General features: G+C 40.3%; 1 protein-coding gene across 1 annotated transcript in view; it reads left to right on the top strand.

Annotated features, from left to right (window-relative positions):
• The window catches only part of kcnab1b (potassium voltage-gated channel subfamily A regulatory beta subunit 1b), a 30,187-nt gene extending 11,762 nt beyond the window's left edge, over positions 1–18,425 (top strand). Inside the window, exons 3-14 of the mRNA XM_053329338.1 lie at positions 1,225–1,262; positions 1,976–2,055; positions 2,535–2,579; positions 4,113–4,157; positions 6,956–6,999; positions 10,821–10,907; positions 16,147–16,232; positions 17,253–17,373; positions 17,451–17,545; positions 17,666–17,786; positions 17,957–18,045; positions 18,158–18,425. Coding sequence (XP_053185313.1) covers positions 1,225–1,262; positions 1,976–2,055; positions 2,535–2,579; positions 4,113–4,157; positions 6,956–6,999; positions 10,821–10,907; positions 16,147–16,232; positions 17,253–17,373; positions 17,451–17,545; positions 17,666–17,786; positions 17,957–18,045; positions 18,158–18,247 — 941 coding nt within the window. The 3' untranslated portion in view covers positions 18,248–18,425. The remainder of the gene's footprint in view (positions 1–1,224; positions 1,263–1,975; positions 2,056–2,534; positions 2,580–4,112; positions 4,158–6,955; positions 7,000–10,820; positions 10,908–16,146; positions 16,233–17,252; positions 17,374–17,450; positions 17,546–17,665; positions 17,787–17,956; positions 18,046–18,157) is intronic.
• Positions 18,426–21,836: the final 3,411 nt, after the last annotated feature.

Here is a 21,836-nt window from a genome sequence, read left to right as displayed (position 1 = left end):
AATTAACACACCAGTCCCCACAGGTGGAAACACTGAGAGCCAAACTTGTTCACACCTATCAGAACCTCAGAATAGATGACAGGGCTGTGGGTCAGTTCACTAGAGATTGAATTGATCTCACCAGTGTGTCATGGCTGTTTTGATGACAAAGTTTGGTTGAGATGTAAGATTACTTGGTTTTGACATGGAAGTTTGAAGTTTGTGAAGATGAGTGTGTAGTTATGCATTTGTGTTAACAGATACTTACACTCAGACATTGCATCTTTTGCCCTGATATCAGAATATCTGGTTCAGGAGTGGCTGTTTTGAGAAGAAAATACTGTTTTGGTGCTTTTGATTTAAGTTGGCCAGTTTACGGTAGTAAACGTTAGTAAGTTTGGGAGCAGCGCACTCTTTTTCAAAAATGATGTTTTGTGTTAATTCACAGATGCACAACTATTATAAATAGCCAAACCTCTCAGCTTTTGACAGTTGACAGGTGCTGTTTGTCTATCTGCACCAACACATTTGAAGCTATACAAATAAGGAATAGTAAGTTTAAGTCAAACAATAAAACAGGTTTGGTTTCTGATATGAAACTGAATATCAGTTCTTCTGCAATGGAACAACTGTAAAGGATAAAAATCTGAAAATAAACCAATGCACCTGTCATTCCAGATCTTTGCAGCTGCTTTGCAGATTAATAACAAGTGGTTTTGATAAAGACCTGGGCAGAACAATGGTTGGGCCAACATACATTTTCTCAAAAAGACACAAACATAATGTATACACATGCAAGAATCCCTTCACTGGGAGAAACACTAACATGTAAATGTTGAAAATTTCCAATGCTGGCACCCTCTAGTGGTAGTATCTAAAAAGACACCATGGCACACAGCGATGCTGTACCTCTTCAGCACATTTTTTGTAGTACTGTCTCACCTTTCTACAAACAAATGTCACTGTAATTACTTAAAATACACATATTCTACACATATTGGCTTTAACACAACAATCTCATACTGCAGTGAACATTTGCACTTTAAACCAATCAACACTCAACTTTGACATTTGGCTGTGACGGTTTTAGGACAGGGATGTTCTGTCATGTGTCCATGCCAAAATGTCAAAGTATTAATTAATGCACGATTAAATATCGGTTGCCCGAGTGTGGTTTTACAAGCAGAGGTTGCTGTATGTTTCTTTTTTTCCCCAAAGCATTTAATTTGACATTTCCTTCAACAGGCACGTGGGTGACATTTGGAGGTCAGATCTCTGATGAGGTAAGATGTTCTATCAAATCTATCATTCAGTCATCACAGCTCACAGCAGACGTTGTCCTTCATTATTAAAACCACCATTTACAATTAGTGACAGTTGTGACAAACAACCCTCAATTTGCACACTTCATGTGAGCCAATTGTAAAGTGCTCTGAGTGAGAGGAGATCACAAGATTTGTTCCAGTATCTTTTCCAAATATCACTGCAGGCTGCTAGGTCCCTGTTGGTTCTACCAAGGCTAAGTGCTCAGGTCCTATTCCTCCCTGTCACACATCAGTGCGTTGATCAGGCCTTGAAAGAGGGGAAACACTGAACTGGAGCCAACTCATCACTGTCTGATGGCCAGTGGGACTAACTAACAGACATAGAGAAACAAACTTACCTACCAAGACAAAACAGGAGCTGGGTACAGAAGGAGAAAGTTATCTTGATAAAATTGGCCTTTCTATGGACAGCTCTAAATAAACTGTAGGCCCTGCAGTAACTAGGCCTAAATAGACTTGGAAATATATTGAGCAGTAAACAACTTTAATCAACAAGCAGCCAGTACAGTTTTTCTAGTGATTTGTATCTCAGCAGCAAAAAGATTTACACTCCTTCAGGTTCTTCAGGGAATTTCCTGGCACATCCTTTTTCAAGAGTGTGTTGGGTAATATTTATAGTGTATTATACCACACTGAGGTCCATAAGGGGAAATTTTTCTTGTCTATGTCAGGTGGCAGAGCAATTGATGACTATCGCCTATGAAAGCGGGGTCAACCTTTTCGACACGGCTGAAGTGTACTCCGGGGGGAAGTAAGTGAAGTATCTGATTTGTTATCTATGTCACCTTCACACAGCACTTTTCTGGTCCTGTCAGCTCTTTTCCCTATAGGACACAAGATGTTAACAAGGTTTAGCCCGAAACTAGGAATTACTCACCTGCAATGCCAAAAATGAAAGGAAGTCGTGACTTAAAAGCGATTTACATAATCTAATTCATCACTGGAGGCTCAGCATTATTTTCACAACTCAATCTAACTTGATAGGCCTTGGAGTTGTGTTGAGGAATAATGCAGGACACGCCATAGCTGCATGGAGATGAATATTAATTTCATGGTTACTGCTGAAACCCAAAACAGGCGTTTATCCTTTATCTTGTACTCCTCCTGATTTTTAATAAGGAATTCATGCTGCAGATGTGTGGAAGATAACAGTCAGGCATACGAGCTCTTATGTAATGACAACCTGAGATCTAATCACATCATATCTGTGGGTTGTTTCTTTCTTCACAGGGCAGAGATCATCCTAGGAAACATCATCAAGAAAAAGTGCTGGAGGTAAAGCCTTTAAACAAAGCAAAGGATTTTAAATATGTTCCAAGATTATGTTTTAGATTTTAGTATGTGTGTATACTATACATACCAACACCTACACCACAGGCCAAAATATTTAACCATATAGGTGCATCTTATTCAGAAATGCCCCTGCCTCTGCTTTTCTGCACGATTACTGTACGATTTTAGAATAGCAGCATTTAGCCACAAAAGTACTCACAGTGAGGCTGTGCTGTAATGTCGACCTTGCTCACAGTCTGCATATTCCAATTTATCCCAAATGCGTTGGATGAGGTTGAGGTTCTTTCACACCAAAGTGTGAATCCCATTTGCTTTGTGCCTGGCGACATGTTAAAGCAGGAACAGAGCTGTCCTGAAACTATTGCCACAATGGTGAAAACAGTAGTTACCAATGTTTCCAGCTTGTGACCCTTTAAAATGAAGCATTGTCTACTTGGGACCTCTCAATACAGGCTGGCCTCAGTCTGGAAAAGGTTAAGTTACATAGTGACTTTTCTTTCTAAGATTGTGTCTTTCAATGTTTTTTTTACTTTTGTCCAAAGGGGTAAAAGTATATGAAAGTTTAAAAAAAGAAAGAAAAAAAAGTAACTTAAAAAGTCCCAAAAATATATTCCTTTTTCTTATTCCTTCCCTCTTCTATCTGGTGACCACTTAGGGGTTAACAAACACTTGAGGGCTCTAAAATATGATTGTATAGTATAGCATTAATATGTTTCTTCAAGATATTGGCCATATATTATGTAGTGTACAGTGTCTGTGTGCAAGATTGAGGTTTTTAAGCTTTTGCTAAATATATGCTGTGACAGGATACATTTATGAACAGATGGGTGACCCATGTGTAGCCTTTTGGCAACTTCATTTAATTTCCTGTTTTTTCCAATGCATATGTTGAATTGAGGCGATGGATTATAAATAAGCGCTAACTCAAACATCTCAAAACCTATCCATGAAATACAGTTTACCCATTTCCATGTCTTTACCACTGAACCAGTGAGCTGGTACTGGTGTGAGCAAACCAGCACCCCTGCACCACTGGAAATATCAGTATCAGACAGCTATACTGCATGCACTGCCACACTGCAAGAATCACTCATGAACCTTCTCAACAATTCATGCTAGCTCTCTGCCTGTCTTCACCTCAAGTCTGGGTACAGTTAAATAATTGATATTAAAGCATAGGGGATTTCATAGTTAGGGAGCTATCTTGTTAAACTTCAGAGAAAAGAGACCCTGTGTGATTCTTCATACTAGATAAGTTACACGCTTGAAAAAGGAGTTCAGCCCATCTGCCACTTCACACTGCAGCATGTAAGGTCACTGGAGGATACTTTTATCTTTATTAACAAAAGTAAATATGATAGGTACACTTGAAAGTGCACACACATGTAGTCGTGCACACATGGAGGACATGATGGCATACACGCACGCACACACACACACACAGACGTCTTTTTGAGGACAACTTTAAAGTCCTTTTTCATGGTCTTTTGATGTGTCTGTTTTTTCTTCCCTCAGGAGATCCAGCCTGGTGATCACCACGAAGCTCTACTGGGGGGGAAAGTAAGTGTATGTGCATGCAAGTGAGTGTGTGTCTGTCCAGCATGTACATTTGTCACTTCAGATGTTTGGAGTATCTCACCAACAACAGGCTACACATTGAAACGTTTGCCTCCAGTCACAGAGCATGACATGGGATCGAACATCTTCAAAAACTCACAGGCGCACAGGCAAGGAGAGACACACTCAATATATGACTGACACACACACACACACACACACATACATACAGTGCCTATAAAAAAGTATTCAACCCCTTGGATGTTTTCCCCATTTATTGCTTTTATAAATTGAATCCTGGTCAATATTATTTGGCTTTTTAAAAAAAGAATTTACAAGAATTCAAGTCAGTATCTAGCAGATGCCCCTTGGGCTGCAATCATAGCATTGAGTCTGTGTGGATAGGTCTCAATCAGATTTGCACATCTGGACACTGCAATTTGTCTCCATTCTTCTTTGCTAAACTGCTCAAGCTCTGTCACGTTGCAAGAGGATCAGACGTGAACAGCGTTTTTCAAGTCCAGCCACAAATTCTGCATTGGACTGAGGTCTGGGCTTTGACTGTACATTCACATTCTTGTCTTCAAACCATTTCTATGTAGGTTTCGCTGTATGCTTCAGGTCATGGTCTTTCTAGAAAATAAATCTTCTCCCACGCCGCAGTTCTCTTGCAGACTGAATCAGATTGTCCTCCAGGATTTTGCGATATTTTGCTGTATTCATTTTACCTTCTACCTTCACAAGCGTTCCAGGGCCTGCTGCCAAGAAGCATACCCACAGCATGATTCTGCCACCACCATGCTTCACAGTGGGGATGGTGTTTTTGTGGTGATGTGCAGTGTTTGGTGTCCGCCAAATATAGCGTCCAGTCTGATGGCAAAAAAGCTCAATTTAATTTAATTGACATTACTTTGTAGAAATCTGTTTTCACTTTGACATTAAAAATTAGTAAATTATTTTTTTAAAGCCAAATTATATTGACCATGATTCAATTAATAAAAGCAATAAAAGGGGAAAAAATCCAAGGAGGTGAATACTTTTTATAGGCACTGTACATATGTATTACAGCATGACCACGTCCCCACCCCCTCTTCCATCCCTTCATAGTCTTCCTCAGCCTCCTTGCCAAACTGCCACAAGTCATATCTGCATCTACTGTCATGCTGGAGTATTTTGCTCTCAATCTACATTAGTAACATTCCCTAGGCCTCCAAAAGTCTTACTGAGGCAAGTGGAAGCTCCACCAGTACATCCACATACTTCTGGAACTCCATCAAAGTAACTGATGTAGATCAGTAGAGTAGGGCATGGGTGTCATTGTGTAAATTTAATTTAAGCTCACCCTCTCAGTCTATCGTCACGGTATCAAATCGGCCTCCATGCCGAATGGATTTAGATAAGAACTACTTAACCCCTCTGATAAGCAAGCTGTGAGAGTGCCTGAAGGGCTTGTCAAGCATCTCACTGTCCAAACATAGGGCCTGATTTACTAAAGGTCTGCGTGTGTAAAAACGTGTGCAAACTTGACATCACCCGCAAAAAATGTGCAAGCTGATCTACTAACGCAGCACACTGAGGTTTGTGTCTTTCAACTGTGTAAGATAATACGCACTGTCCATTTAGCACGGTTGCTATAATGAATATGTAATGTGGGGCGTTTCAACCCCAGTGTGCAAAATACAGGGAGGAGAAAATGCAAATATGTTATTTAGCACACGCATTGTGATTTACCAAACCTGAAGATAATTTTACTGACGGAAACTACGTCTATAAATAATATCTTTGAAGGGCAGGTATTAACCAGCTACGCACTGAGCTCAGATGACTTCTGTTACTGTGGAGAGGAGGAGAATGAGGCACAATGACAGAATACACACAGGATGGAGTTTTTCCACCTGTGTTTATAATTTTGGAGTGGAATATTTTTGGTTTTACTAACAGCATTGACTTTGTCACAAATACTCTCCCATATGTCAGTTTTTCTGTTAATATTAGTTTTTGTTATAATTCAATATATTTGTTAACCTCTTCCACTAGAGCCTGATCACATTTCATTGTGTGCTTGCAGGCTTAAACCCTAATTTAAATACTGATGTCTCCACCCTGTTGCACCTGTTTTCATTTACACAGTTACATGTATTCTTAGTAGATCACCCAACGCACGCAAACGAAAGGTGCACCTATTGCACTGTGCACGCAGTTTAGTACCCTTTATTTGGGATCTTAGTAAATCAGGCTCTTATTTGGCAGTAAGACATGATTACATGGAGGAGAGATGGTATGATATTGTGATTGTAATGGATTACAGTTACCTAAACAAGCTGGAAGAAAAGAACTGTTGAAAGATTGCAATTTATTATTCCTCAGCTATGCATATAGGTAGGCCATGACCACACAACATTTGGTTGAAACATTTCATATGTTCTCCCACATAAGCATTTTTAAAAGTATTAAAACGACAAGTAACCTTGTCAACCAAATGTTTAAAGTATTTTGCCCAGTTTTTGCCCATATTTCACCTGCAAATCATCAAATTAAAGCAATGTTCAGTGAAGTCAATGAACAGTGACAATAAGCCTTGTGTTGGCCCACTGCACATACACACTGTGCAGTTTGTTCTGTAGCAGCAGGCACACTACAGACCAATGAGTTGTTGTATGTCTCCTTTGCTGGCAGTTACTTATGTAGGCTCTTGTTTCACATGTTTAATAATCTGTTTCCATTCATGGGAGTTGTATGAATATGCATGATCGTGCATGTATTGTCACCCTTAACATGTATATCTTTCCTTCCTTTTCCAGAGCAGAGACAGAGAGAGGCCTCAACAGAAAACACATCATTGAAGGTAACAAGTTGATATCTTCTGCTCCGCTCTGTCCTTCGCATCATCCCATCACTCGGAGCCCGTCTACACTCCTATATCCTCCTTCTTTTATCTTTTCCACCCCCATCTTTCCTACTCTCTACGTCTCTTCTCTTGTCTTTGATATTGCTCTGCATGTGCACCCAGCTGAATTTGTTGAAAGTTGTATTAGCCAGTGGTACATCAAACTTCAACAGATGATTTGTCTGCTTGCTTGTAAATGTTTTCACAGGTGTCTTTCTAAGAAACTATTACTAACTCGTATCCTTGAATGCTCCTATCTTCTGCTCTTATGGCCTCATACTTGTTTATAATGACATACCTTTCACTTACCCTTGGCCTGATCCATCCCACTCTCCAGCGAACTCGCCATCCGATCCACAGCGCAATGCACCTCTTGCAGTGACTCAGCTCTCTCCCATGTTATTAGCATTCACGGCAGCCTCTGCAACCCCCCCCCCCCCCCCCAAACAAGACTAGGGGAATAGACTATTAGAGAGGGCTCGAGGCGAAGGACAAAGAGAGAGACAGAATAGAAGATATAGAGGGGGTAGGAAAGGTGGCAATTAACTAAACCCAGTGTACCCATCTGGATGATAGGTAGCATCAGTGAGAGAAAGGTACAGTGCTCCTGTCACCTCTGGTATGGTGTATGTCACTACAGATTAATGAACAGGCTGAGTATAGTGTGCTCTGACACCATCTTTCTTAGCACTGGTTGCAGGCACCGTCACAGGCCAGTCAGTAAATCGTTTTGGTTAGTTAAGTGATGTGGTGTCAAAACCTAACAATCAATGTCAGAGATCAGCACTGATGGCCTCTGAGGAGACGGTTCAAGTAAATGTCTTTCCAATAACAAGCAAGCATTTAGCCACAGGACAAAGAAATTACTTGATAATTGGATCATTTCAAAGAGACTTTAGTAGAACATATAATTAAATGCATTATTCATTGCGGACACCAGTAGAATAGCTTTGTTGTTCAACATCTCTTCTCATTTCCAAAAATAGACTCTCTTAGCAGCCTGTTAACTCCATCTAATCCACGACACAGCGGAAACTGCTTGTGATGACGGTGCAGCCTCAGTTTAAGATCCATGTAATGGGTGTTTTTAAGATCATGGTAGTGCAGATGACAGAAGAAGGAATAAGTGCTCTCAACTGGGATTAACAGGCAATGATGAAGCCTCTGGCAGTAATCTGCCACACACACTCACATACACTCAAGAGCACATCTTTTGCCTTGTCTCTCTATTACTCTGCTGTCCTCCTTTGTGACAGTCTACTGTGCTCGCCTTTCATCTTTCATCTGGTCTTCTCTGTGTGTGTGATTGGGGATTCTCAATACTTTGTTGCCATCTCTTATCCCCTCCTCAGTATATAGTGTGTCATTTCGAATAAATATTGAAAGAAAAAGAAACAAATGAGTGCGACCTTTCCTCCAATCATCCGTCTTTCATCTCATCCTCTCGGCTTTGAATTGTGCAGCTTCTCCACCAACTGTCAAAACAGCATTCACTTGCGTAACAAGGATAAAGGCTTGCACAGGTGGAAATCCCACCCCACCCACCCTCCTAAACACTCATCTTTCATATCAGGAGATGTAGGTGTGAGCTAAGTTTGATTCTGATTAATCCTGAAATTACTTTTAAATTCTCATGTTGACCTTTTAAATTCTTACTCTGAATCAAATCCAAGGGCTATTTCTGCTTTGAAAAAGATGACACTGAAGCTGAGTAATGGACAACTAACTAGTTTTGAAAATAGCTTTAAATGAAAACAATAGGCTCTTTGTCAAACAAAAAAGTATATTTCCCTTTTCAGTTGATCATTTTGGAATTCTTACTTTAAGCCACTTCTTGAGCCGCTTCTTGTTTAGTGGGTCAGCCATGAAAAAAGAGTTGAAGTTGAACAAATAATTTGTTTAATCAAAACAGACTATAGAATAGATTCTGATGTTTGAAGTATTACATTTATCTGAGGTACTGAAATGTGTCATAGCATGAAAAGCACATGACTGCAGCCATAATTAACTCTATTTTTTACAATTGCTCTTTTCTATTACCAGAATCAGCTTCATCTCATTGAACCGTGTCTCTCAGCTTAATAACAGCTTTTCCATTCCTGGCCATAAAGCCCATGAAAAAAAATCAGTGACTAAACTGGAAAAGATATTCTGAGATTTTGGATTAACCTGTCAAACTCTGGTTGCGAATTAGCAACTCTGAATATTTAGAGTCATCACACAATATAGTATAAGACACTGGGAGTATCATCCTTCTTAAACATCCAGTGAATTATCTCTGATTAGATTATACTGTCAGAAGCTGGGCATTACTTTCTATTTGCTGACGGTACACTAGGTTGTATTTGAGGGGATCAAGTCTGCATTTATTCTGTAAACAAATCTAGCATTCCATTATTTCAAACAGTCCCATAACCATGACTCCTACTAGGTAATCCTGACTAAATATGACAACACAGATTCATGTATGAGCTGGATCAAAAGATGTGGCAGGTCAGAGCTGGCCTTGAGGACATTAGTTCAACTGTCACTTTGCCATGTTTATGATCATGTTGACTTTAAAATCCCCCAGGATCCAGTTCACCCTGTTTTGCCTTTTACCTGATGCTGTGGTTTAAGTGTAAAAAGAAAACTAAACCTCTTGAATCACATATTTTTGTGGGCCCCACAATGAAACCTTTTGTGGAATGCTTCAAGGAATCCTTTTTTAGTGTTACGTTGTTACTTCTGTATATCTTGCCTATGTGGCAGTGGTAGATAAATACCAAAAACTAAGTGAGGGGATTTACATGTGCAAGGTGATTATCACTCTTCCCTGCAGATTCAGGCCAACATGTCCATTTCCCAAGGTGTCAAGAGACAGGATTTCTTACTTGCCTGCATGTCTGAATAATACTTTAATAAGGCTCCTAAATCCACTGGTATTAGTACAAGTTTATATGAATGGAGGATGATACTCCAGGCTCATAGGCTCTGCTGAGTTCTTATTCCTTGTATGTTAAAGCTGGGGTAGGCAATGTTGTGGAAAAGGAAAAGAAAAATTGAAAATGTAGCTGTCCTCCTGCAGCTTTCCCCCCTCTCCCCTCTGTCCTAAGCCCCTCACACCAGATGAGCATGTGCATATGTACACACTTTACACATATGGTACACAACACAACGGTGTTTACTACTGCACTCCTCCACACACACAACTTCATTTCAAGGCACAACAATTTTAGTGAACAGTAAACCATAAACAGGACCATCTCACACCTGGTCGAGGTCTGCCGCAAAAGTTATGAATATGCCATGTTCTTACCTAAAATCAAGTGATATTACATTTCATATCTGGGAGCCTTCCATTGAAAGTATCTGACTGCAGCATTGTTGATAAGCGTTCAGTTCAGTTTCCCCTGCACTACAAGCAATAGTCCAATTATTGCATGTTGCTTTTCATTCTGCTTTCTATTGATGTTCCAACTTTTTCCTTTTCTCCTTCTGCAATTAATTCACAGATATTTGATTTTTTTTCTTTTTATTGTTAGAGCATTTGATTTATTGATTGCTGTCACGGTGTACAGAGAATTTTAACAAATAATATAAAAAAATGCTTTTAAAATTGATGACCTAACCTAGCTTTAAAAGAAATTGGAAATACTGACTGATGCATAGACATTATGCATGTCTATTCCAGCACTATAACAAATATGATCAGCACTCGTAATTCAGTGTGTTTTCTTTATCTTTGATTCATTCAGCCTATGTCTCTCACACAACCCTTCCATATGATGTCACTGTAGGTTTAAGGGGGTCCCTCCAGAGGATGCAACTTGAGTACGTGGATGTGGTTTTTGCTAATCGGCCAGACAGCAACACTCCCATGGAGGGTGAGTGATCAGTGAAGTGGCTCTGGTGGGATGGTGGAGGGTCGAGGATGGGACAATGCATGTTGTTCTGCAACATGAGAAGGTGAGAAATAGTGGCGGGACTGCTGCCCTCAGTGGACCTGCGACCTTTGCCTTCCACCAAAGGGGTTTGTCTTTGAGTGTGTGTCTTCCTTTGACACACATTCATACACTACATTTGAAGTAATCTGACAATCTTGCCTCATCTCTTGTCCTCTATTTTTGTCTACCAGTCACCCTCTCTTTCTCTGCGCCCACTCCCAGCCCTCCCTGTTCTTCAGAAGCAGGATTATCTGGCCCCCCCGGAGGAAGCTGGTGTATTTTTGGGCTGGTCTCACTAGATACAAGCCCTACTGCGCTTTCTATTCCTTAAAAACTCCGTGCAGCCTTTCCCACACATCTACCTTATGTCACCATTTATTTCTTTTACACATTTCCAGTTTCTTCCTCAACAACATCTCTCATGTGATGTGGCCACCAAAAATACTTGGGCACCCTCTTCTATTTTTTCAACCCCTATCCCCAGGAAGTATTTGGCTGAAAATATTAAGTCCCACTGGGCTCACTAAAATATTTTCCAGTCTTTCCCCTTTGCCCGCTATGCTTCCTCCCCCATGGACCAGCAGACTGTGGGAGGCCAATCTGTCACTTATCATTCCTGAGGCCGTTGCTGTCACTGGTAATACTAGTGACTGGCAGGCAGACCCTGCAGCCCGCTCTGTCAAACCTTCTATAAACTGACTCTCCACATAAAGTCACTTCACTATTGACAACTGATGTAGAGTCTAATCTGATTGATAGACTGACTGATAGAGAGTCTCGCGGGCTGATGGAAACTGAACAGAGAGAGATGCTAATTAAAACCAGACACTGATAAATATAAAGACAGATAGGCTGAGTATGCTCTGCTTTCAGCACCTCTACTTCACAGTTGGACAATTAATCAGTGAAAAACACTGTCCACATTTTATTCATTCTTCATTACAATGGAGTACGGCCACTGTCATAAATCATTGTGTAGACAGTCAGTCACCTTTAACAAATTTACAATGACCGGAACCACATGTCCACACACACACACACACACACACACACAAACAAATGTGTGCCCTCATGCATTAGCACTGTAATGTTTCAGTAGCTTCTCCTGAGGATGGAATAGCAGTGCTAACATGTAATACAGTAAGTGTAATAAGGGATTTTTACATCTCTGTGGGCGTTTGCAGTACGTAAGACTTGTTATGTATATGTCTATGGTATAGATTAACACACAACACTTGTTCTGAAACTAAAACAGGATTAAAAGTATCAATGTAATGACCAAAAAATAGCACTTGAGCACCAAATGTCTTATTAAAATGAGAATGTTACTAGTGTTAAGCAGTATAGCAGGTGTACGTTCACGGATGTGGGATTTGTATTTTGTGTTTGTTCTCGTGACTTTAACTGCCTCCGACTTAGTGTGAGACAACTCATGTCCCCTTGGGGGAAAAAAATGTGATGTCATAGCCACAAAGTCTTCTTTTGTTACTGTCACAGCCTTTCTTCACCCATCCACTCATCCCTTCCCTTTTCTCCTGTTTATCCGTTCCTCCCTGCTTCTTGACTTGGTCTGTGTTTTGGCTTATATCAACTTGTTTCACCAAAATCCTCCTTCCTCCTTGTTTGCCAAGCTCTGACTCCCCTTTCATTTCCTCTGCTGTTCTTTACTGTTGCAGCTGCAGGGCTTTAAGCCGGCTTTTTATCTAATTTGACACCAAATTATGTAGTTCGTAAAATACTCACGTTATTGCAAATATGATGAGATGGTGCTTGAAGGAGGGGTAGGAAGAAGAGCCTGAACATCTGTGCTATACTCAATTCATTGTGTTAATAGGCATACCATATAGCCTGCAGAGTAAACTGTCCAAGTCTCAGCACAATGTCACTATCTAGCCACTCAACATCATTGTTTTTATTTGACAGAGCAATATGCAGCAAATTGGATCCATTCAATCAACTGAATATGAAAAAAAAGTTGAGTGAATAAAGAGTGAATAAAGAGTAGGAAGCAATAGAGGCAGAGGAAAAAAGCAGACTTGCATCAATAAACCATAACAACAATCCCTCTAGGCACAAGTTTTTCACTGAAGAGTAAATAAAGTGGTACTGCCACAGAAAGCAGAACACCAACCTAACACCATCCAGTCAGGATGTTCCTTTGCATGCCAGAATATCACCTCTTTCGTCTAAAATGTACAACAATAAAGAAAACCATAGTGTCCTTTTAAGCATACAGGATGATCTCACCCACTCATTTCCTCAATACTTATCTTATGTTTGGCTGCACATTCAAAACCCTCTTTTCCTGTGACCATTGAACCAAGAAACAGCATTCAGACTTTCAATGGCAGCCATGCAGCCATTGAAAGTCTCCTCTGGTGTGACATATTGATTACTGCCCCGTATACAGGAGGAAAATAAACATTGGTTTCAGAAGGAGAAGCACTTCCCACTAACAGAAAAACTCACAAAGACAGTTAGACCTCCACACCTGCCCAGAGTAATATAGATATCAGTATGTGTTGTACGCCTTCTTCCACATCCTCGCTGCACTCTACAGATGTAGATTGCGATACCTGCTGGCTGATTGACTTACTGTTCCTGACTCAGTGGCATCTTGCTGCTGTGAGAAGGCTCAAGGACAGGCTGATATTGGCCAGCAGCCAGGCAGTTTGCAAATGTCTAATATACACTTAACACAGATAAAGAATTTTACCCATATGTCATGCATCTACAAATACAGAGCACATATAGTGTAACAACTTCACTATGACAGTGTGAAAAATAGTGATACCTGCTGGCTGATGTTGACTTAATGACCCTGACTCAGTGGTGTCTTGCTGATGTGAGAAGGCTCAAGGACAGGCTGATATTGGCCAGCAGCCAGGCAGTTTGCAAATGTCTAATATACACTTAACACAGATACAGAATTTTACCCATATGTCATGCATCTACAAATACAGAGCACATATAGTGTAAGAACTTCACTATGACATTGTGAAAAATATAAATAATAATAATATATTAGCACAAAGGAAATAGTGGTAAACAGCTAGCATGGCCCTGTCTAAATGTAGCAAAATCCACCTACCAGCACCTCTAAAACTCCCTAACATATGTTATATCTCCTGGGATGTAGTTCAGGAAGTTACAGAACCAGGCCAAGAAATAGTCTGGCACCCTGTAAAACCACAATGTGTCATTTTTACACTTCTGTATTTTAAACATGTTAATTAGTCAGCTTTAGAGATGCTGGTAGGCAGATTTTATCTTATCTTTGAACAGAGGCAGGCTAACTGTTTCCTTCTGTTTACAGCCTTCTGACTTAGTTAAACTTAGCAGCTGCTAACTGCATTAATTTTATTATCTAACTCTTGGCAAGAACGTGAATGAGCATATGTCTCTAAACTAACTATTCATTTAATTCAGTATTCGTTATTAACTTCCAAACAAGTCTTAGTAAGGTTATATGTTTTCCTGGCAAGAGACAGAGAAGGAAATAGCAAGCCTGGCACTGTCCTTTGGCCAGGCACTGTAACTTCCTGAGGTCTTGTCGGATCCCAACTATAAAACTTATTAAGTTAGTTTTAGTGCCTGTTGTTGGATTTTGTTAACATTGGGCAGAGCCAGTATAGCTGTGCAACCCCTATTTCCTTTGCGCTAAGCTAACCAGCTGCTAGTTGTATCCTATAGCTTCATAGTCAGTGTACAGACATGATTGTCAATTGCCTCATCACACTGTCAGCAAGAAAGCTAATAAGTATTCCAAAAATTCTGAACAATTTTATAATTTGGGTTATGCTCTAACAATATCATTAATTCAAGAGCATTATAATACAGTACACGCTGTTCATTTGTGCATGTGCCCACAACTTCACCCACAGCATCCTTGAAAAGTTGCAGTGGGCTTGTGTGAGTGGGGTGCTGATTGTGCACACTGGATATTTTGTGTGGCATCTGTTGTTGGAGTTGATGACTCATTGTGGCCTCATGAAAATAAACTTCATGATAAGACTGGCCAGTAGGTAAGCAAGGGTGTTGCTGTGAATCAAATTGCCATCCTCCCCTCCTGGCAAAAAGGTGGATTATTCATATATTCACCAACTCCTGAGCTTTGCGTGCCTCCAAGGTTCCTACTTCGTTCACAATTTTTCACTCTGTCTTTACATCCTTCCAAATTCCTCACTCCCTCCCTTCCTCTTGGGGTAGATGTACTGTTATTCCTCTACCCTCCCACCTGCTTCACCCACACATACACTTGCTTTCTGTCTCTCACTGAGCTACATTTTGGTCCAGAGAGAGAACTACTGATGAAAAGAAATCACTCTTTTTTTTATCACACTCATTCTGCTTCATATTTTGCATCCACAATTCGCATTATGCTAATTTTGCAGATGCTTCATTAATGCCTTTTAAGAGCAATTACAGACAACAAATATTCACTTAGTTTACTTTATCACCTTGCTGTTGTTCCAGCAATTAGAGGATTTGTGCACTGCATACAACAGACATTTTATATAATAGCTTTATTACCTCATTTGGATTTTTCCCTTTTGCTCCTTTGAGAAATAATTTCACACTAGTTTTGATTAATTTTATTTTTTCTTATCCATTACTTTGTATATCATTGGTTTTCTGCTGCGTGCTCAACTACAAATACACAAACCACTAAAGGCTGCTATGACTTCAGCCTCTTTCATTGTAAAGTTTACTTCCTTTGATTTGTTCAACTACACAAGCAACATTCATGGTTGGCTGACTCTTTTCATTTAACCCCTGTAGCATGTGGCCACACTAAGGAGTTAGACCCCAGCAACTAATATCTGCTTATACATGGGTTTTGAAAGGAGAGAAGCCTCACAGAGAGGCTGGATATATTTAACTTATTTCCTCTGTTTTTGCCTGTCCTGGAAGTGCCGGTTTGGCCCAGTTTTTTTACTGTTATCTTTTTGTTAGTATTTTGTATTTCTCTGATGAAAAATAACACCTGAACCTAATTTTTCTGTGATATGAAAATGTGAAAATAATGTAAGTTAAAGTATTTTAAAAGATATACAGTAAATCAACATCAGTATAAGTAGAGTTTTAAAAATGGTTTTCTTCCAGGTTATGTATAAGTGGCGCCACCCACTGTTCAATTATTGATAATGAACTATTTTTTTTATTTCTGCCTGTGCAGAGATCGTGAGAGCGATGACACATGTGATCAACCAGGGGATGGCCATGTACTGGGGGACGTCACGGTGGTCTGCCATGGAGATCATGGTGAGTGATGTAAAAATAATTGTATGCTTTGAACAAGCAACATGACATAATAAGTAAATCCCATGATATTTATTATGTATTGTCACTCTTTCCAGTCATAATGAGGAATTGTGGGGGGGGGGGAAACCAATAGATGTCTTTTTCTAAATTACCAGACATCATCCAATCATTTAAGAAATATTTGAAAAAAGCAGCTGAAGGTTACAGTCACAGTTTAGCCTCACATTACATGCAGTGTAACATCATCCAGACAACTTAAAGACTGTGTAAAGTGAATTCAGACATTTTCTTCTAAACACATTAAATAGGTCATAAATGTATTTCTAAAAAGGTGTAAAAAGCATTTCAACCATTTAGATTTGAATTGTGGAGCTAGGCTTCACAAACTGTGTTTCAAGATTTCTGTGTTCAGGATTTAGTGGGCGGGTCTGAAAATCACTGCTGCATAAACCCGCCCCTGGTGCTGTAGAGGTATAACTACATTCAGCACACACTACTACTACTAGTACAGTCCACAGTTAGCCAGTTCGCCGAGCTAGCCGCTGAGCTAGCCACTGAGTTAGCAGCAGAAAGCGGTGGTGACTTTGATTGACAGGTGACACTTGGTAGTGGCCGGGGTTTCAGCTAACTCGGCAGGCATGCCCACAGCGTTTGGGAGCAGAGAAAGAGGCTGATTTTGACTTTGAAGCCTAATTTCATATATATATATCATTCAAATTTGGCAGGATGGTTAACAACACAATTTTCTGTGGTATGTCAAACTCAGAACACATATTTATTCCTACTTTACATGGACTTTAACATTCAATTTTAATTGGCTAAACAGATATTATAGTACATAGTGATATAGAGTGGCAAGTCCTCTGGTCATCACTAACAAAGCTGTCAGCACTGCAACAAACTAGCAGTCTTTGCAAGGCTAGAAATCCTTTAACATGAAGGTTTGTGTTTGTATACATTTTCCTCATCTTGTAACCATTGTCTCCTCTTTCTTGTAATTCTTTCTTCATGCTACATTAGGAAGCATACTCGGTGGCCAGACAGTTTAATCTGATTCCACCAGTGTGTGAGCAGGCTGAGTATCACTTCTTCCAGAGGGATAAAGTGGAAACCCAGCTACCAGAACTCTACCACAAGATAGGCAAGTCACATCATCCAACTTTGGAGAATAGATTTAAGGCTTCACATCATCATATCCTTATCATTGCTCCATCTCAGGTGTAGGTGTGGTCTCTTGGTCCCCTTTGGCTTGTGGAATCATCACTGGAAAATATGAGAATGGAGTCCCAGAATCTTCCAGGGCCGCAATGAAGGTACAGATTGAATTTAATGTTTCACTTACACTACAACCATATAAGATAATCATGTTTTTTCTGCCTAATTTTGCTGGGGGAAATTCTAACATTTTCAATTCACATTTGCTGCTGCTCTAGCCGTACCAGTGGCTGAGGGAGAAAATAATGAGTGAAGATGGAAGAAAACAGCAAGCCAAGCTTAAAGAACTGGCTCATATCGCAGAGAAGCTCAGCTGTACTTTACCACAGCTAGCCATAGGTAAGGGACAATATGAACAGACCCTCAACTTTTCATTCCTTTTAAAGAGAACAAAGAAACAAAACAACAAAGCAACACTTTCTAATTTAATTTTTTCTCTATGTGTTTTCTAATACCTTTATACCTTAATGCCAACTGTCAAAAACCTATATTTTGTCTGTAATCTTTAGCCTGGTGCCTGAGGAATGAAGGAGTCAGCTCAGTACTGTTGGGATCCTCGAATCCAACCCAGTTAACAGAGAACCTGGGAGCCATTCAGGTGCAAAGATCATTTTCTGAGAATTAGTAATACTGAATTTTCAATTAGTTGGTCTTACAGGACAGCTTTGCCAGTATTTGATTGTGTTCTATTTATGTTTTGTGAACCACAGGTAATTCCAAAGATGACAGCAGGCATTGCCACAGAAGTGGATCATTTACTGGGCAATCGTCCACACAATAAAAAGGACTACCACCATTAGGATGGACCCCCTTTTAGCAAACTATGCTCCAAAAGCTTATCAAAGCTAACTCTCACAGCCATAGCACAATAAGTCCGTGCCCAACTTTGCTCGTGTGCGCGTATGACTGTGTGTGTGTGACTGTGTAAAGTGCTCTGCTTGGCTCCTTGTGTGTATGAAGATCAACCAGTACTCATTGTCGTGAAAGTTAGCTACTTGACAAAGCATGCATGCTCAGTCTGAACAACAGCTAGAAGATCCAATGAGATGATTTATTGTGTGAAGTTATTTTCTGCTCCAACAAATTGTGCAGAAACTGCTGAGCTATTTATTCCAAGAAGCAAAATATTAGATTGTTGGAGAATAAATCTTAGTTTAAGCATGGGCCGGTTACTAATTATAACAAGAATGATTTTCTGTGAATATAGGTGTCAGTATATTAAGTTTAAAGGCACTTATTGTCCCAAAAAAGCATCATATAAGCTCATGGCAGCACAGTAATATACAACAAAAAGATGAGGTGTATCAAATTGTACCTGATGTTCGAGAAATATAATTTACTAGATGGTTGTGATGTGTTGAAAAAAATCAGTGATGACTTGTGTAATTGGGCCTGGTCTCAGCAGACTGGATGCTATGCTAATACTTCCCATTGCAGCTGGAGCTGATCTGTCAACGTGATGAATTGTTTTAGTACTGAATGAAATGAAATTCTGCACACTATGTTGTTGCAAATACCAAGAGAGCTAAGTTCAACTAAAATATGTTTCAAAAACATCTGTACTGACTGTTATATATGTTCCTTGATAAGCTGTTCTGTAAAAAAAAAACACTTTTCATCTCCTCATGTTTCTTTTTTCCTCTGTACTTATGATGCAAAAGTACGGTAGTGTACTTTCCTATTGTGCCCCTTAACTTCTGTATAATTTAAACTCTGCCAGACTTCCTGTCAGTGGTGATAATGTCTGATTCATTTAATTTGCATCCATGTTGTGGCTAAAACATTTGTTGAGTTAAAAGGGGGAGATGATCTCCCTGAGGGGAGCTTATGGATTTAACAAACAAAGCCATGTAGCTAACGAAGAGACTCAGTAATGAATAACACCATATGGACCCCTGGAGTCATTACACCATGAACACACTAAAATCTTACTCAACTCCTCTCAGATGCCAGTTTTACATAATAGGATTGTTATGTCCTGTCTGTTCAGACATGTATTTTGGTGTTGTTCTTCAGGTTTGTACATACAAATAAAGAGCTTATAATTCTCATGTGATATGTTTTTAAGATCTATAGTATTTTTTAATAGTTTTATGAAAGCTTTTTTTTTTTTTAGCCGAGTAAAATAGATTAAATGAAATAGCCTTGCTAAAGTAGACTTTTTTTTAGCAGACTGTTAACCCCAGTCAAAGCCTGTGACTTGAAACTTTCTGAAGTAGTTATTGCTGTTTGTTTGCTGATTATTGGGTTTCCTCTGTGTTTCCCTGTTTGATAATAAAATAATGCGTGAATTATTTATTAGACTTGTGAAAAGTACATATGCTGTTGAGAAGGTATCTTTTGGTTATTCAGTTTTCTTTTCAGAAATTGAGTAGCCTATTTAAAAACAAAAAATGAGTGGTTATTTGATTTTTGTTTTAAAATACAAAAGATGAAATTGAAATGTGAGTTGTTTTTATTTTTCCTTGTTTTTTATGTTTTTTGTTTTTCAGTACTCATTCCTAAAAAGCATATCCGGTAGTAAGTTGGACTTGTTTCCAGTGAGGGTTGGACTCCGCCAGGGCTGCCCTCTGTCACCGATTCTGTTCATAATCTTTTTGGACAGGATTTCTAGGCGCAGTCAGAGCGTTGAGGGGGTCTGGTTTGGTGACCTCAGGATTGGGTCATTGCTTTTTGCAGATGATGTGGTCCTGTTGGCTTCATCAGACCGTGACCTCCAACTCTCACTGAATCGGTTCGCCGAGTATGAAGCGGCCGGGATGAGAATCAGCACCTCCAAATCCGAGTCCATGGTCCTCAGCCAGAAAAGGGTGGAATGCACTCTCCGGGTCGGGGATGAGATCCTGCCCCAAGTGGAGAAGTTCAAGTACCTCGGGGTACCTTGTTCACGAGTGAGGGAAGGATGGAGCGGGAGATCGACAGGCGGATCGGTAATTGGTAATGCGGGCTCTGCACAGATCCGTCGTGGTGAAGAGAGAGCTGAGCCGAAAGGCGAAGCTCACGATTTACCAGTCGATCTTCGTTCCTACCCTCTCCTATGGTCATGAGCTTTGGGTAGTGACCGAAAGAACAAGATCGCAGGTACAAGCGGCCGAAATGAGTTTCCTCCGTAGGGTGGCTGGGCTCTCCATTAGAGATAGGGTGAAAAGCTCGGTCATCCGGGATAGGAGGAGCTCGGAGTAGACCCGCTACTCCTCCGCGTTGAGAGGAGCCAGATGAGGTGGCTTGGGCATCTAGTCAGGATGCCTCCCAGACACCTCCCTGGTGATTTGTTCAGGGCACGTCCCACCGGTAGGAGACCCCGCGGGAGACCCAGGACATGCTGGAGATACTCTGTCTCTCGGCTGGCCTGGGAACTCCTCGGGATCCCCCGGAAAGAGCTGGACGAAGTGGCTGGGGAGAAGAAAGTCTGGGTTTCCCTGCTTAGGCTGCTGCCCCCACAACCCGACCCCAGATAAAGCGGCAAGAAGATGGATGGGGATGGATGGCATTCCTAAAAAGAAAATACTATGACCAAAAGCTACACGGGTCCTTGTATCATTTGTTCATTTGATATTCATTTGAGAATCCAAAATCAAAGAATCAAAAAATGGCTTGTTATTTCATTAGCCTATTTGTTTGTGAATGTGATACAAAAAAGGAACTGCATGACACATTCAGGTGCGCACAGTGGAGCATGCACAGACTCACACTCTCATTAACACCTGATCGATCAGGATATGATGGTGATTAATATTCTGTCTTCTGCTGCACATCTACACGGATCAGCTGTTACACATAGACTCAGGTTTGTACGTGGGATTGTTTCTAATAAAGCAGAACTTATAGATGAACCCTGAGCTCCATCAGAGCTGTCAGGACATTTTTATATTTAAGTAGCCCAGAGTCTGACTGAAGATAACATCCATTACATCATTTAATATCAATTCGATATCATTCAAGCCTTTGAGAGAGAGAGAGAGAGAGAGAGAGAGATTCTGAGCACAGCGCCAACTATCTGGACACTTTACCATCTCCACCCTAACTGCGCTTTGTCAAATAGATTTCTACAGGGCGGTCGTGTTAATACATTCATATTTGTTGAAATGTGGTGATTATTGTATATAATGAGTCCCAAAAATTACAGCCGACAGAGGGAGGACGGTTGATAAAAGAATACAAAATGCTAAATATGTAAAGCAGCTAATAGTCTGGGCAGCACTGTTCTGTGAGACCAAGGGAATAATGTCATATATTAAAATGCTACACATTAGAATTAGCAGTAAATCACCAAAGAGTTGCCCAGATCGGTTCATTGGATCAGCTTCTCTCTCAGATGACCGGTTCGTCATCTCGAGATCAGAGCAGAGGTTGCTATCAGGTGAGATGACCGAACGGACGGTTTCACAT

The sequence above is a fragment of the Scomber japonicus genome, chromosome 12 (assembly GCF_027409825.1).
Source record: "Scomber japonicus isolate fScoJap1 chromosome 12, fScoJap1.pri, whole genome shotgun sequence".
Taxonomy (NCBI): Eukaryota; Metazoa; Chordata; class Actinopteri; order Scombriformes; family Scombridae; genus Scomber; species Scomber japonicus.
This window is presented reverse-complemented; position numbering and strand designations above follow the sequence as displayed.